This window comes from Phyllobates terribilis, unplaced genomic scaffold, assembly GCF_046119375.1.
Source record: "Phyllobates terribilis strain yellow unplaced genomic scaffold, ASM4611937v1 Scaffold_13__5_contigs__length_258822181, whole genome shotgun sequence".
Lineage (NCBI taxonomy): Eukaryota > Metazoa > Chordata > Amphibia > Anura > Dendrobatidae > Phyllobates > Phyllobates terribilis.
The window spans coordinates 131,778,312-131,795,900 of NW_027362773.1; the positions used below are offsets into that span (position 1 = coordinate 131,778,312).

A 17,589-nucleotide genomic window follows, 5' to 3' on the forward strand; every position below is an offset into this window, starting at 1 on the left:
ATCACTGACTGGTAATAATGGACTTGCCGGACTAATCTTTATGCGGGATGATGAGCTGAAAGGATTTCTATTTTTCCATTGTTGAACAGTTTTTTGCAAATCAAACCTGTAAGAAGTCCAACTGAGGGTTAGAGAAAGACGGTTAATGAGGCAGACGTGAACCAGTTATTTGGTGCGAAGTCCACAAAAGTGTTGCAGTAATCAGGACGTGTTCAAAAGTCATATTAACCTTACTATGTTTTTAATAAAAAGCCCATAAACTTATGCTTTTCTTTTCCTTTTTTTCCCCTCAGTTCTTTATCTTACTGTTGATCATCTTCTTACTTGAGCTCATTGTGGTTACCCTCTTCTTCATCTACACAGATAAGGTAAGCCATATTACTAACTCCCCTGAACTTATTTAACTGTCCACTTTTAATATTAGTTTTGCAAACAGACCTAAAGGATTGTTATATGATTTAGTCACGTGCACAAAGGTGATGGAGTAAAGAACGTTTTACATTTTGAAGCTAGATCTTTTACCATAGAGTTGGTACAATTTTGGTGTCTTTCTTTGGATGCGTTGTGGCTACATATGGGTTCTCCAGTACTTTTGCTTAGTATTGGGTCTGACCTTCAGGGTGGAGCGCTGCAGCACCTTTAGTGTGCTGATTGGTGGAGATCCTAAGAGACATCCATATTAAAGTCTCCAAAACCTCCAATGACCTGTAGAAATTTTCTGTTGGAGTGCATGACTCTTACTTTTTATATTTGGCATCTTAGGGCATGTTCATCTCATTTTATGTTTCTATTCTGTGTATGTGACAAGAAAGCCACCAGAAAGAAAGCTGGGGTGGACAAAACAAGCGATGTAGGGCATTATCCAGACAACAGTGTTTGCAGGTGATGCGGCACTGCTCACCTTGTACAGTTCTGAGAAACAGGAGCAAAGTAATCCATCTCACCATCATCAGATGTTCTTGTAGTTCGGAGTGCAGGAGACGTCTTTGCCTGGACCCTGAAGCATCAATGCAGAAAATGGATATTCTTTATTTGTGGGTAAATACAAAGACCAAGATAGTGGTTAAAAGGTCAGATAAATGGCATGGCTAAAGCATCGTATATAGCATAGCTAAGACATCTATGCGTTTCAAGTACATTGCACTCGTTCATGACTAAGGGTGCGAAACACTTGAAACCTGTAAAAGTCTTAGCTATGCTATGTACGATGCTTTAGCCATGCTATTTATCTGACCTTTTAACCACTGTCTTGGACTTTGTCATTACCCCCAAATAAAGAAACTTGCTTTGTTTGTGAAGCCGGAGTATCCATTTTCTGCACACTTGAGAGAAAGCTCAACTTTTTGGAGGGCTCAAAGTGTAACTCCAGCTGCTGCTCCGCAGGTTGGAGGATCCAGCGTAGAGATCAGGTATAAGGAGATGTGGATATGTTGTGCTGTTGATAAGATATTTAAATAGAAATATCCGGAGAGTCCAGGGTATTATAGAGTAAATCTGTTTATTTTCAACGCTTTTCAAAGTCTCTGACTCCTTCTTCAAGAGTGACACAGAAAGTCAAGAAGAAAGACTTTCTGTGGTTCTCCTGATGAAGAAGTCATAGAGACTTTGAAATGCGTTGCGAATACACTGCATTTACTCTACAATACCCTGGACTCTTCAGATATTTCTATTTTAATATCTACCAGCAGCACAGCATATGCACATCTCCTCATATCTGATCAAGAAAGCCCCCAGGGCATATGATGGAGGACCGTGTTCACTCAACTAAGTACAGTTATATGAAAAAGTTTGGGCACCCCTATTAATCTTAAGCTTAATGTTTTATAAAAATTGGTGTTTTTGCAACAGCTATTTCAGTTTGATATATGTAATAACTGTTGGACACAGTAATGTTTCTGCCTTGAAATGGGGTTTATTGTACTAACAGAAAATGTGCAATCTGCATTCAAACAAAATTTGACAGGTGCATAAGTATGGGCACCCTTATCATTTTCTTGTTTTAAATACTCCTACCTACTTTTTACTGACTTACTAAAGCACTTTTTTTGGTTTTGTAACCTCATTGAGCTTTGAACTTCATAGCCAGGTGTATGCAATCATGAGAAAAGCTACTTAAAGTGGCCACTTGCAAGTTGTTCTCCTGTTTGAATCTCCTCTGAAGAGTGGCATCATGGGCTCCTCAAAACAACTGTCTGAAAACAAAGATTATTCAACATAGTTGTTCAGGTGAAGGATACAAAAAGCTGTCTCAGAGATTTAACCTGTCAGTTTCCACTGTGAGGAACATAGTAAGGAAATGGAAGAACACAGGGACAGTTCTTGTTAAGGCCAAAAGTGGCAGGCCAAGAAAAACATCAGAAAGGCAGAGAAGAAGAATGGTGAGATCAGTCAAGGACAATCCTCAGGCCACCTCCAGAGAGCTGCAGCATCAGCGTGCTGCAGATGGTGTCACTGTGCATCGGTCAACTATACAACGCACTTTGCACAAGGAGAAGCTGTATGGGAGAGTGATGCGAAAGAAGCCGTTTCTGCAAGCACGCCACAAACAGAGTCGGCTGAGGTATGCAAAAGCACATTTGGAGAAGCCAATTTCTTTTTGGAAGAAGGTCCTGTGGACTGATAAAACCAAGATTGAGTTGTTTGGTCATACAAAAAGGCGTTATGCATGGCGGCAAAAAAACACAGCATTCCAAGAAAAACACTTGCTACCCACAGTAAAATTTGGTGGAGGTTCCATCATGCTTTGGGGCTGTGTGGCCAATGCCGGCACCGGGAATCTTGTTAAAGTTGAGGGACGCATGGATTCCACTCAGTATCAGCAGATTCTTGACAATATTGTTCAAGAATCAGTGATAAAGTTGAAGTTACGCAGGGGATGGATCTTTCAGCAAGACAATGATCCAAAACACCGCTCCAAATCTACTCAGGCATTCATGCAGAGGAACAATTACAATGTTCTGGAATGGCCATCCCAGTCCCCAGACCTGAATATCATTGAACATCTGTGGGATCATTTGAAGAGTGCTGTCCATGCTCGGCGACCATCAAACTTAACTGAACTAGAATTGTTTTGTAAAGAGGAATGGTCAAAAATACCTTCATCCAGGATCCAGGAACTCATTAAAAGCTACAGGAAGCAACCAGAGGCTGTTATTTTTGCAAAAGGAGGATCTACTAAATATTAATGTCACTTTTCTGGTGAGGTGCCCATACTTATGCACCTGTCAAATTTTGTTTGAATGCAGATTGCACATTTTCTGTTAGTGCAATAAACCTCATTTCTAGGCAGAAACATTACTGTGTCCAACAGTTATTACATATATCAAACTGAAATAGCTGTTGCAAAAACACCAATTTTTATAAAACAATAAGCTTAAGATTAATAGGGGTGCCCAAACTTTTTCATATAACTGTATTTCCGGCCTCTGTCAGCATGGTTTACATTAGCATATCTTGTTTAACTGTGTAGGAAAGATCAGTAGACTGTCTATACAGTGGTATTCGCTGGAGGATACAGCCAACGTATATGTCTGACACAAGTCTTAGACATGCTGTGAACAAAGACTAATTTGTACATCAACTAGAGGACGGATAGTCATGTGTCAGGTATCTTCTACCTGCGTAGTGTTCTTCCATACATTGGGGAAATACCATACGCTAGGGCTGTAATTATGCCCAGTTACCTAAAATACACCCCTCTATGCTCAGTACAAAGAATCTGTCCTATCCTTTCTGAAGATCCCAAGACTAGACTCGATTTTTGGGATCTAGAGACCTAAAACGATCAGTAAGTTAGGAATAACTTTTTGATTCTGGCAATAAAGGACATGGATTATGGAAACCCTGAATATTCTTCATTGACTCATGCATATGCCATAGACTAAAAAAAATAAAATAAACTGTACAATTGATACAAAAGCTTGAAAGATCTCGTGATCCTATAAAGTAAGCCAGAAACTGGGGGGGAATTTATCATTGCATTTTCGCCACTTTGATGGCGCATTAAACAAATTCGTAGGAGGAGCATAAATTTTCTCCTCTGGCTTGGAGACAGCACAAAATATGCTAAATTTATTAAGAATAGCGAGCCTCTTACTGAATTAGGCGCATTTTCCTACAACGCTAATCAGCTTACGACTGGCAATATGAAGTGCCAGTGTTAATAAATCTGCCCTAATATGGGTAAATGCACACAGGGTGAACAAAGTGCGGCAAATTCATGGCAAGATCTGCATATGTAGCATTTAAAATATACCGCGGACTTAACCCTTTATATTGCAAAAATATGAGATCTACAATGGATTCTGGAAAAAGAATAGATTTAACAATATCTGCATTTTAATTTCTGCAACGTGCAGATCAGGTTTTTAAAATATGCTCAGAAATATGACAGCAAATTATGGTAAGTATTTTTACCTATGGTAGACCGGGGTTTTGTTTGCTCTTTGGTTTGCTAGATGTCTCTGAGATCCATATTGAGGAACATGATTAAAAAAAAAAGACTGAATTATTACCCTAAAAGCAAATACAGAGATTTTTTATGGAGCTCCCCTTTAACTTGTCTGCAAATGTCACAAGGATGATCTCCTTGACACAGAGGAATTAGTCTTTTGCACACATCACGTGGAATTCTGGACGACATAAATAAGGCGTAAATAAGATTCTTCTTGTGTAGAGCGCCAAGTTGGCAGATTAATAGGTCATACAATGCTCCCATTGGATAATTAAATATGCAAATAGCCTTTTCATAACGGAAAAGTGCAGGGACTCTAATGCCACCTGTTGGAAGTAGAAGTTCTGAAAATTAATTTCAACCCTTTAAAGGGCCTTTCCACATGGCATAGGCTTATATAGCCAAACCAGACCCTTCATTTGCATATACATGTTTTGTCCCTCATCAATGCAAAGCAAGATAACTGGTTGGGTGGGTGAGAGGCCTTTCCAGGGGGCCTAAGGGGTAATACTTCTCCTTATGGAGAGTCCCAAGTTGGCCATGCAGTGCTTCAATGAAAAATTAAATATGTAAATAGTCTCTTTACAGAAGGAGAAACTTAACCCTGTGAGAGACCTCTCACTTAACCAACCATTTTTCCTGATTTGCATTGATGAGGGGCAAAATTCCGGTGTGGCTTCTTATCTTAAGGCTCTTTAAAGGGTCAATATTGACTTTCACGTTTGCTACTTCCGAGGCTAGGGTCAGACGGCCGTAGAGTCTCTCATCCAAGAGAGTCGGGCCACTTATGCTAATGACACTCTGATCACACTTTCATGAGATTTTGATCAGATTGTGAGCATAGTGTGATCTGACTGTCTCAAATGAGAAGATGGAGAACAAAATTTCTCCATCTTCTCCATTGTTGTCAGTGTGTGGAAATCAAAGTGCACTCATCTGTCATCCGAGTGCTGTCCGATGGTTTCCACGCACTCCGCACTCAGTGTCTTATATGACCTAGTGCAATTCGATAATCGGATCAAACTCGGACCTGCTGCGATTTTTTTCTTTGGACCGAGGTAAAAATCTGGTGTGTGCACGGCCCCATAGAATAACATTGGTCTGAGTGTGATCCGATGTTTTGCAGGATGGAAATTACAGTGGTGTGAGCGAGCCCTAACAAGCGGCAATAAATTCCCTGATCTGTTCTCCTGTGAAGAGGCGATATGCATAACTTAGGCCACATTGCCAAATATTGGAATGGTCTTCAGCTGCATTGTACATAATGTTTCACGTTCCCCCTAGTGCTCGTGATTCCAGTGTAATGTCACTTAGCCGCCTATGCATTAGCTGCATTATTGTTTAGACGGATGTATACGTATATACTCCACTTCCTATAGTCCAGCGAGTCTGGCACTAAGCAGACCCGGTGACCATCTGTGTCAGTAGTAAGTGCCTTGTCCGACCTGTCACCAGCAGCCATGCGATACAATGACGTGCCATCAATGTGCTCACTTCACATCATAAACTAGGTGTTAAGTTCCCGTGTTTGCACTGTGGCACTAGACATATGTCGCCACCATGGGAATAGCTTTCATCTGTCACATATCATTATAACGGTAGAAGTCTGCAGAGGCTGCGGCGCGGAGCCCCCTGCCTCCCACCATCTGACACCATAAGCTAATGCATTACACGGCAGCGAGGTCCCTCTCCGGCTCTTTTATGCTCACGTCTTCAGGTAAATTGATGTTGTTGTTTTTTGCTGCTGTTTTTTTTTAATCCTGTTCATTGTTTGCAAAGTAATTATGAAGCCGGCATTTGTCAAACACAGAGACATAAGTGGCTGATCTGCATAAATTCAGCAAACCTCGGGAAAATGGAAATAAGTCCTGCATTTGCTGCTTGCAAATAAGGAAAATTGTCAGTTTAAGGCCAATTGAGCATCACGAAAAATGTATAGAACAATATGTGCGGAGTCAGCAAGCGTGGAAAGACGCTCAGGATATAATGTTACATACTCGATAAGCTGCATGTAGCTGTGCTCATTTATGGCAGGGGGCAGATATTATTTTACTCATTCATTATTCCCGACCTTTACGGTTGTTAGTCACATTCTGCATGAAGCCTTTTTTTATTGGCCACAAACCATCATTAAGGATGCAAAATAATAGGTTTGATGTGCGGCACAAAAATACAGCACTGGGACTGCAGAAATTGCAGGCCAACCAGCATGCAGAATGAGAGTTATACAGCACTACAGAGCTGAGCTTCAGAAGATATCAGTCAGGTTACAACAGCTGGTGAATGGAGAAGTTCACCTATTGTATGGAGACATTTTGCTGTGTTTAATGGAAATGTCAAGAACAAAAGCAAGATAGGATCATAGTAAGTAATATGCTATTAACTTGGGGAGCACATAATTCTGTGTTTTCTTAGAGGGAATCTGTCATGAGAAAATGACCTATTGAAAAAAAGCGGGTTTTTTATGTTAAACGTATTTTTTATTTTAACTGTGGCAAAGTATTATTTTTCATATCACAATTTGTATTACAAGAAGAAAAAATAATATATAATAAATATAAATATATATATATATATATATATATATATATATATATATATATATATATAAATAAATATATACACATTTTGACATTGGCCAGTGGAGGAATATTGGACTCCTGCTTCCTGTTCTTTACAGAAGACTTTTCAGTAGTCTCATTATCATCACAGTCAGGATTACACTGGAAGGCAATGCTTCTATACACAGCTGATAACACAGGATCCACCAATCACAATAGGCGACGTCACAGAACCTTTGCACTCGCTCATTAGATGCTTCAATACAAAAGATAGAATTTGAGTCAGTCTATGGAGGCAGTGGGTCTTCTGGAAGAACAAGATGTACGGGTCTAGAATATACTCAGTGGCCTTTGTCAGAATTCCAAGATTTCAACATTTTTTTAATATAGATCGTGGTCTGAAAAGTAAAAAAACAAAAAAACATTTAAACATAAGTCTAATTTAAACAGTAGGTCATTTTCTGATGACACATTCCCTGTTATTATTTTCAGTATATCTGGGTATTCAACCCACCTTTGGAACCCAAGAGTCATGGCCAATCATTTAGAGCAGTGTTTCCCAAATTCCAGTCCTCACAGCCCCCAACAGGTTATGTCTTCAAGATTTCCTTAGTATTGCACATGAAGTATCATCAAGACATCAGGAATTCTCTCACCTGTGCAATACTATGGAAATACTGAACACATGACCTGTTTGGGAAACACTGATTTAGATGGTTAGGTGTATAGGCCAGTTGTTTGGTCTTGCTCCCAGCTCCTGACCACATAAAGGTCTTAGTACGTAATGAAAAAATTAGCATAAGCTCATTACAGCCACATCAGGGCACTGGGTCCATCACTGCCACTTTAATGTGTGAGTGGTTAATTGTGGGACCCCATTACACATCCTGATCAACTACATGGGGGGGGGGGGGTTTCTTTGATAATGTAGTAAAGCCACTAGGTTCCCACAATATTTTAAATTAAAGGGAACCTATCAGCTGATTCATGCTGCCCAAACCATGGGCAGCATGAATCAGAACTTGGCTGCATGATTACAGCCTCAGATATTTCTTGGTGTTTCAGAGAAAATATAGTCTACAGAGCCAGACGGAGACTATAGGGAGAAACCATACTAGTCCAGTGCCGGCTTTTCCGTGCACCGCCCCAGATGATTGACAGGTGTTTCCCAGTGTCTCGCATGGAAGAGACCTGTCACTCAACTAGAGTGGTGCTGGGAAAAGCTGGCTTTTCCTGCTTTATTTTCCCTGAAATCCTAGGTTGCTTCAGAGAAATATATACCTGTCTGCAATTCTTTTTGGGCACTAATCAAATGGTCCACTCTCTACAATTATGGACATTCCACAGATTTCCTGACGTTTTCAACCTCTCTCTGGAGCCAACATTGAAGTTGACATGTCCATCTTGTGTTTCCGAACACTGCTCCCATCTCTGAGTCTTTCCCAATAAACATGTCTGGCAGCTTGTATTTATGATACAAAGAGTTAAAAAATCTCATCTTCAATTATTGATCTGGAGTCTGGGAGCTTCATATGACAATATCAAATGGTGAATCCCGATCTAAAGAACGTGATAGCCTGATATGCAAATATGAAGGCATTTACAGGCGAGCACATTAAAATGTTGTATTCGCCTCTACACAATACGCATAGATGCAGATATGATCCGCCTCACATAGAGCGTGCCGTAACCCCACTGACAGGTGCACTGTTTTTTCCTCCCCATTTCCATCTTCTACATATTCCTCCCCCTTCATCTGACATGAAAACAAAAAACCCACAGAATTGTATTACAGCTGAAAGTACCTTCCCCGGCATAAAAAGAACATAAAAGAGTCAATTGAATCAAGCCTTTACTATATGAAACGCTATAAAGCATATTTTATTGAACAGTGTGCCGAGTACCAATGGATTAAAATAGTTTTACTCCACAAAGGAGAAAAAAGATAAAACACGAGGCAGGTCACCCACGCTGTAAATTTCTGTGCTTGTGAGGATCACTCAGTCTCTGAGCCCAAATGTCAGCTAGGTATGGGAAGGACCCAGTGTACGACGATGGGAAAAGGGGGGAAGCCCAACAACTAGGGAAAGAGAGTGGAGACCCCTAGACAGATGTAACAACACCCTGACTTCCCTATCGTCCCTAAATAGGTTCCGCACCTATCGCTGAGCAGGATACCTAATCCCTGGCTGAACCTAGAGCTAGGCCCTAGGTAGGGAAGAGGAGGGGTGAGCACTAGTCAGCCCCACTGCAACTAATGACAAACAAGGCAAACATACAAGGGGATACACTTAGCTTTGAGAAGACACCAGAGAGATCACAACTACAATCCACCAAGGTACTCCCAAGAAGAAACTAGCCGACTGCTAGAACTCCAGGCCTGAACAGAGGAATATACTTCTATCACTGGCGACTCTCTGGAGACACTGAGGACATTTAAAGATCAAGCAAGTGTGTGTCAATTAGCAGCACAAGGTGGAGACCACTGCTGGGTCCTAGCGAGAGAAGGATACCACTACATTACAAAGATAAAAGGATCAAGAAGGTGTCTGCAAGGCCAAGCGCAGCGACCTTCTACAGCTGGATCCAGAACGACTGTCTGTCAAACCTGATACACCCGTGACACCAATTCTCCATCTACAGGGAATTGCCGCCATTTGGACAAAGTCATTTTTGAGGCTGCAAGTACAAATCTGCATTAGAAATGGCTGTCATCAGGATGATGTCACTATTCAATGTCTCTGGTCATCACAGATCTGGGGCTACAACAAGTGTTTCCAGGAGTTTTGTGGGGTCATAGGGTCCTGTGTTCTGCAGATTAGTGGGATTCACCAGGGTTAGATCAGCAGAGCAAAGCGGTCGTGGAGCAGTTTGACTCCATTATTGATTCATTAAATGACTATATCAATGCTTCAGCTCAACCCATTAACGTAACGGAGGGTATTGGGGCTAAACTGCAGTACTAGCCTGATGGCCTATCCTAAAGGCCGCCAAACACATCAGACTAATGTCGGTTGAACTCACAATATATATGACAGCGTAGTCAGGTTACAACGGCTGATGATTGGAGATGTTCATCTAATGTATGGAGATAGTTTGCCAGTGCCTGTATTTATGGAGCGGTGTTTAATGCAAATGTAGAAGTAGAAAACATAGGGGTAGAGGAAGTAATAAGCTGTTAAATTGGTGGGGCGTAGGGCACATAATGCTGCATTTTCTTAGAGGGAATCTGTCATGAGAAAATTATCTATTGAAAAACATGTGTTTTTATATTAAATCAATTTTTTTATGTTATATATATATTTTATACTTTTTGCAAAGTTTTATTTTTCGTATCATAAATTGTATTAATATGGGTTCAGCCAATGGTCTAATATATATGGGGGTCCCCGACAGATGATTGTCAGAGAAACTAAGGATCCGGCATGGTGGATTTTGGACTGCCGTTCCTTTTGTTTTCTCAGTGATAAGCTGCCACCAGAGATGTCTGACGGTGGCAGCCCAACAATCAGACAAAGCATCGTTCAGCCAACAGCTATGTACAGTGTATAGGGTCCTAAGGGAAAATAAATTGAGAATCCACCAAACTCCCTACAGTCTTTATTCACAGAGATTTTTTTAATGTATTTTTTTTTAATTTTCTTTGAAAAAGATGCCTTTCCTCCGATCTTCATGCTGCCCCCCACTTTCCCGGTGGTCAAGTAACTTTTGCGTCCATGTTTTGTGGAGTTTTGCCTCTCATCAGTGCAAAGCAAGAGAACTAGTTGACTGAGTGAGAGGCCTTTGACAGGGGGCCTAAGGCCACAGCGCCACCATCAGTATTCGGTCACTATTTTTTCTCAGGAGTAGGAGCCAAAACCTGGTGAGGAACAATCAGAGAAAATGTATAATAGAAACAAGTTTTGTCTCCCACTCTTGAGAAAAAATACTGACCGAATACTGACCAAATACTGATAGTGGAGCCGTGGGCACAAAACGGAGTGCAATCACATCCTCTTCACACGAGAGACAGAGAGGATCTCATGTGAATTTGGCCTTGATATCATGACACCCCATTATGTATAATATAAAGGTTTTTGTTTTTTAACAGTTTTCAGCTATGGAATATTTGTTGCATTTTGGAAGAGCGGAGATAATTTGGAGCGCTTGGCCCTTCAACCTCGTTCCAATCATTTGTAGCGTAACTAAGATAAATGGCGGCCGGACAGCCACTCCGAGACAGCAGCCATATTTTTTGTGGACAATTAAACTCAGGGGAGACAAAGTCCTCTCGTGTCATATAGACCTCGATTTCTCTGCCGAAACATCCATCAGGTTTATCTGCCGTCGTGTAACGCAAAAGATTCGGGAATGAATTATGGACTGACAAAGCAGACAACATTAATTTTCCTCCCTAGCTACAAACGCACAAAGCCCTTTCTGTGACATTACCACTGACAGCCCATCTCTCACCATGGCCGCGTCGTGCCGTGTGGAACCCCACGCTACCAGCTCATTTTCACATGTACATGTAGTACTAGGAGGGATGGGGCATATTATTGGTGTTACTACCGGGATTTAAACCTTGGAAAATGGTTTACGTAAATGACTTAGGCCATGAACGCCACAGGGAATACTGCAGATCCAGGCACTATTGCATCATGAATAATTTTTTTTCAGATTAGGGTAACCATCATATTGGATTTGTAGGTAAATATTAGATAATTGGATATGCAGCTATTGTTAATATTATTTCCATAGCACTAGCATACACCATGGCTCAGAAAACAGGATTCAGATCACATTAATGTAACACATACAGAAGAAGAAACCTATTGTACAAAGTAAAGACATTGGAAAATGAGATGAGGTCGGGGCGGACTAAGGTGCATTCAGGATCACTGGCCGTATGACCCGGAGGTGGCATCAGGACGGAGATTACATGACAGGTATGACAAATTCTATACTTGTCACCCATGAATTTTTGGGTTACTCCTACCTTCCAGCCCTTATATTCGTAGTTATCCCCCTGTTGTGACCGATCCATGCCTTTCTTCATTGTTTTTTGCTTTCTTTCCCAGTCTACAAGGAGATTTCTCATGAAGCATTTATTTATTTATTTTACTCACTTATATAGCGCCATTAATTCCACAGCGCTTTACAGACATTATCGGCACTGTCCCCATTGGGGCTAACAATATAAATTCCCTATCATTATGTCTTTGGCGTGTTGGGAGGAAACCGGAGAATGAGGAGGAAACCCAAACAAACACGGGGAGAACATACAAACTCCTTGCAGATGTTGTCCTTGGTGGGTTAACCATTAATTCTAAAAGCTTCTTTACACAGGCCGATAATCAGATGAACTAATGTAAGAACCATTGTTCCCGATTATCATTGGCCCATGTAAACGTGGCAGCGAACAGCCAACAAACGATCAAAATTAGAAGGATCAATGTGGGGCACAAACCATCACCTCCAGAACATCTCAACATATAAACTGAGATGTGCTGCTCATAATATGCAAACTGTATGGAAGGCAGAATGATCGTATTATCAATTGTTCATCCTTGTACTGTTCGCTAGTATAAAAGGAACCTAAAGGGCTGGTTTGTGACTTAAAATGGATATTCCCATCTCTAAGATCTTATCCCAATATTTAGTAGGTGTAGTAATAATAATAATAATAATAATAATATTAGCAATGAAATTAGAAATATAGAATAGTTCTTCTGATTCGCTGTGTTGCTTACCCCATGTGCAGGGCATTGCAATAGCTCAGGTATCCATGGTTACGACCAGTCATATAGTGAGAGTTAGTTACCTCTTAGTGGTCGCAAACCACCTAAGCTACTGCAATGCCCTGCACATGGGGTAAGTGACATAGCAATTCTTAAAAACTATACCACATTTCTAATTGGAGGTATTTTCTAATATTATTATTACATCTACTACATATTGGGATAGGATCTTGGAGATGGGAATACTCCTTTAACATTTAATTACCTATCTAATCCTGGAAAACCCCTTTAAATAACTGCAGATTGGCACCCATACGATCAGTCAGTGTAAACTTACCCTAAGGCTGGGGCGACTTGGTGACAAATGTGCAGCTAGTAAGTCAGCATTGTAGCAGACAATGTGCTAATCATGTCACTTTAATATGTGCATCGTAATGTGTGTACATATGACAGCAACACCATTAGTGGCCACACTTTTTTGATGTCCAGTCTGGCTCTTAGCACTTCTATCAATCAGCTGATTTTGCTGTGGCCAGCCGGACAATGCAACACATAGATGGCTTGAGTTAAGCAATGGTTGAGTTGCTTGTACAACCTATTTAAAGGGAATCTGTCATCAGGATTTTGCACCTAATTTGAGAGCCTCGTGATGATGTAGAGAAAGAGATCCGATTCCTGCAATATGTCACTTATTTGTTGCTTCTTGTTGTAGTTTTGATAAAATCACTGTTTTTTCAGCAAGAGATTATCACTAGAGGACTAGTAAACCAGTCCTCCACATACATGAGCTCTGAATAAACCCGCCCCTGACCACTGATTGGCCGGCTACTGTGTACACTGTGCAGAAAGCTGCCAATCAGTGATGTGGGCAGGGTTATATAGAGCTCGGCATTAGAGAACTGCAGCAGATAAAACAGTGATTTTATCAAATCTGCAGCAAGCAGCCCAGTAAGTGATACATCACTGGAATAAGGATCTCTGCCCCTACATCATGCTACTCTCAGATGGAGTAAAAAAAAACTGTTGATAGATTCCCTTTAAGGACACAGTAGAAAAAAGATATATGAAGCTTTTTCAGGAACTAAGTCAGTTCCATATCCGACCGGTGACAACTGCGTTCTACAGCTGACACCTGCCTGCAACTGCTGAGATTGGAGATAACGCTGTGAATAGTGATCGCATTTAAGTAGTTTGACAGAATGGGAAACCATTCCATTGACCATCCAAAAGTTTGCTGATGGGCTGCCAAGGCTGCCGGGGGTCTTATAAAGGCCCCCTTGTTTGCCATGTTAATGCTCCTAATAAGCCTGGGCGTTGAGCACTGTATTCATAAGTATTGAAGTGTATTGTATCAGCAAGTCTCCAGGTGAAATTAAAAGAATTGAAATAATTTTCAAAAATATAAGAAGAAACGTATCCTGATAATAAAATATAACTCAAGAAAAAAAAATTGTCATGTCCCAATGATTTAAATCTCACTTTATTTATCCAGCATGGTAAAATATAAAAATAAAAACAAAATTGCTGCTTTGTGGTCACCTCACCTCCTCAAAAAGGAATATAAAATGATTAGAAACCCCACAGTATGTGTCCCAATATAGTACCAATAAGAGCCACAGCTAGTTGTGCACATAACAAGCCTTCACACAGATCTATTGATGGAAACCTAAAAAGAAAGGTTACGGGGCTCCAAATGTTGTGACACAAAGCTATTTAAAAGAAAATATATATGCATTTTTTAGTTTGTAAAAGTAGAAAATATAAAAAATATACAATTGGTATCCCCGTAATGGTACTGAGCCACAAATAAAGCGCACAATGAATGCTGTAAAATTGAAACCCAAAAAAAGCAACTGCTGTTTTATGTCACTTAACAGAGATTTTTTTTTCATATTTTTTTAACAAATTGGTACATGGTAAATTAAATGATGCCATTAAGCTCTGCCACCAAAATAAAGAACATCTGTAAAGCCTGTAGGAAAATAAAAAAGTAATTTTTTTCCAAGAAGGCTGGGCTGAACAACCAAAGGAAAAAAAAAGGGATTAAGGGATATTAAAGGGAATCTGTCACCAGGTTTTTGCTACCCAATCTGAGAGCAGCATAATATAGGGCCGAGACCCTGATTGTAGCAGTGAGTCACTTACTGGGCTGCTTGCTGCAATTTTGATATAATCCATGTTTTATCTCCTGCAGATTTAGCAGTTCTCTGAACGCTGAGCTCTTTATAATCCCGTCCCACACCACTGATTGGCTGGTTTATGTGCATAGGCAGATAGCTGCCCATCAGGGGTATACTAGAGCTCATGAATATGAGGACTATCTGACAGCAGGTTTACTAGTCCTCTAGTGATAATCTGCTGATAAAATAGTGATAGTATCAAAACTACAGCAAGCAGCCCAGTAAGTGACACATCGCTGGAATCAGGGTCTTCAACTCAATATTATGCTGCTCTCAGATTAGGTGGCAAAAATCTAGTGACAGATTCCCTTTAATGGAGGGGGACTGCAAATCTCAATGAACATTTATAATCACAATTTCTTCCAAAATGTTGCGCAATGTGCAACATTTCTTTGTTATAAATGGGTGTGCTAAATTCATCAATACGTTGTACCATTACACCACTTTTTAGTACATAAGCCAAAACAAAAAAAATGACAAGTAAAGGCGATGTGGATACATTTTTGGCTTGAAGTACGACATATTCATAATTGCATTTAGATATAAAAGTCACAAAAATGTTGATTATTCTGCCTTGTAGCGAGGCGTGGAATGAAGCACTGTGCCTTGCTCTGGATTACCTTCTTTTGCTAATCACATCAGAACCTGTTGTCTGCGAGCGACGTGCCGGGCCGTTATAGATGTATACGCATTATTGTGCATTTGTTGCGGCTCCCTCTTCTTCATGCCCCACTGAGCAGAGATGATTGTCCTTTTTCCCTGTAATATTGATACATGTGTTTAGTCTAACAGATGTTAATTATCAGATTTTTAATGAAGAATTTCATTTTTCTAGACAAGTGAATCACTCCCATTTGGCTGAATATCTTACTGGGTAATGAATTTTATTAAGGTTTTGTCTCTTCCATTTTCCGTCCAGAATATAATACAATGAATAATCACTAATTGTCCATTATGTGCCAAAGTTTACAAAGTTGTAAAAAAAAACAAATCAAGTGATAAAGCAATACCCAGAAGTCGGTGATTGGTGACTTGTTATAATTGTTTTCCATTTTTTCTGTTTTTCCATGACTTACAAATTTGTCCATATTCAGACATAATGGGGAATATGGGAACCCATTCTAATGGTTGCTGCGGGATCCAACTGGAACATCCCAGAGATAACCTTCTATGATCCACCTAAAAGTACGGATCTTGAAATGACTATTCGTCCGATTTTCTCATACAAGTGCTACGTGTGGTTTTCAGATAGCATTGGTAACTTTGATATTCTATGGTGCTGTGCACATGCCCAATTTTTTTCTTCATACCGAACGATCCATGGATGAATCGAAGACGTGTCCGATTTTGATCCGAGTTTTTGGCAATCGGCAATGCAAGTCTATGGGTGCGTGAAAAAAATCAGACAGCACTCAGATGACATCCGAGTGCAAAACCTTAAAAGTGGTTGCCCCATGTTCTATCTTCAGAATTGTTTCACTTCCAAACCTCCTCTTTTCTTGCTTGCTCATGATTGATTGACAGTTTGGACGGACTGCTAGCCCAAACTATGCACTCTTCGATGCTGAAAGAAGACGTAACTTTGTCTCTGCAGCATCGAAGAAGCGTAGGGGCACTCAAGTTGAATGAATTTGACTATCCAGCCAGCTTCAGAGCAGCGCTTACAAGTTCTATAGCATAGAGTTGTAAGTGCTTTGCTGCTCACCTAGGAGACCGACCACGCTGTTATCCTGCGAGTTGGTTGGTAACCTTGGTCAATAAACAACAGAATTAAAAGTCTCTCTATTCTTGAGAATTGCATAGTTGCTTGTTTTTTTTCAATCACTTTGCAATTTTAACCAATTAAGATGAAGAGAGAACCCCTTTAATTTATGTCAACATATTCGAATACATTAAATGTATGACTTGACATTGGATTTGGTTCATACTATTTTTTTAAAGAATGAAAGTTTGTCTCTTGCCAGCTTCACAATTAATCCTCCCATCTCAGGTGCATGGATTCCCGAACATTAGGGGTCGTATAGTAGAAGACAAGATCCAGCACTCCGAAACCAAGCTTTAAGCTGATGTGGAAACCTGTATAGAAAGTTTTAGGAGAAACTCAAAGGGTTTCACACAGTTGCCTGTTTTGATCAAATCAGGGAGTCGATCAATCGGAGACAAGAGAAACACAACCAAATCTGTCTGTGTCTCAGATGCCTGGTCACATATCTTTATTACAAGAAACGAGATAAGGAAACTGGAAATGGCTTACATTTCATTACCTAAAAAGGAATATTTAATCTGGGAAAAACTGAGTCATAAATTCCTTAGAAACTGGCTATATCTACTTTTACTATACTTTCAGGAACAAAGGAAGGCTTTAATACAGAGACAGCTCTATATTAGATACAACAAGATATCACTTATAAAGCTAATATTAAAATACGGAATTATCAAGGAAATATGAATTGTCTAAATAATAAAGCAAAGCATAAATATTTACCATAACAAACGCAACATGGATATCTATATAGCTATATATATATCTATATATATATATATATATATATATCTATATATATATATACACTGCTCAAAAAAATAAAGGGAACACTGAAATAACACATCCTAGATCTGAATGAATGAAATATTCTCATTGAATACTTTGTTCTGTACAAAGTTGAATGTGCTGA

At 40.0% G+C, this 17,589-nt stretch overlaps 1 protein-coding gene across 6 annotated transcripts in view; it reads left to right on the forward strand.

Moving 5' to 3' along the window:
* Positions 1–17,589, forward strand: part of TSPAN4 (tetraspanin 4) — a 791,893-nt gene that overhangs the window by 710,822 nt on the left and 63,482 nt on the right. For all 6 annotated transcript variants that reach the window (XM_073658686.1, XM_073658688.1, XM_073658689.1 and 3 more), the window contains one exon: positions 294–368. In XM_073658686.1, the coding sequence (XP_073514787.1) occupies positions 294–368 (75 nt within the window). The remainder of the gene's footprint in view (positions 1–293; positions 369–17,589) is intronic.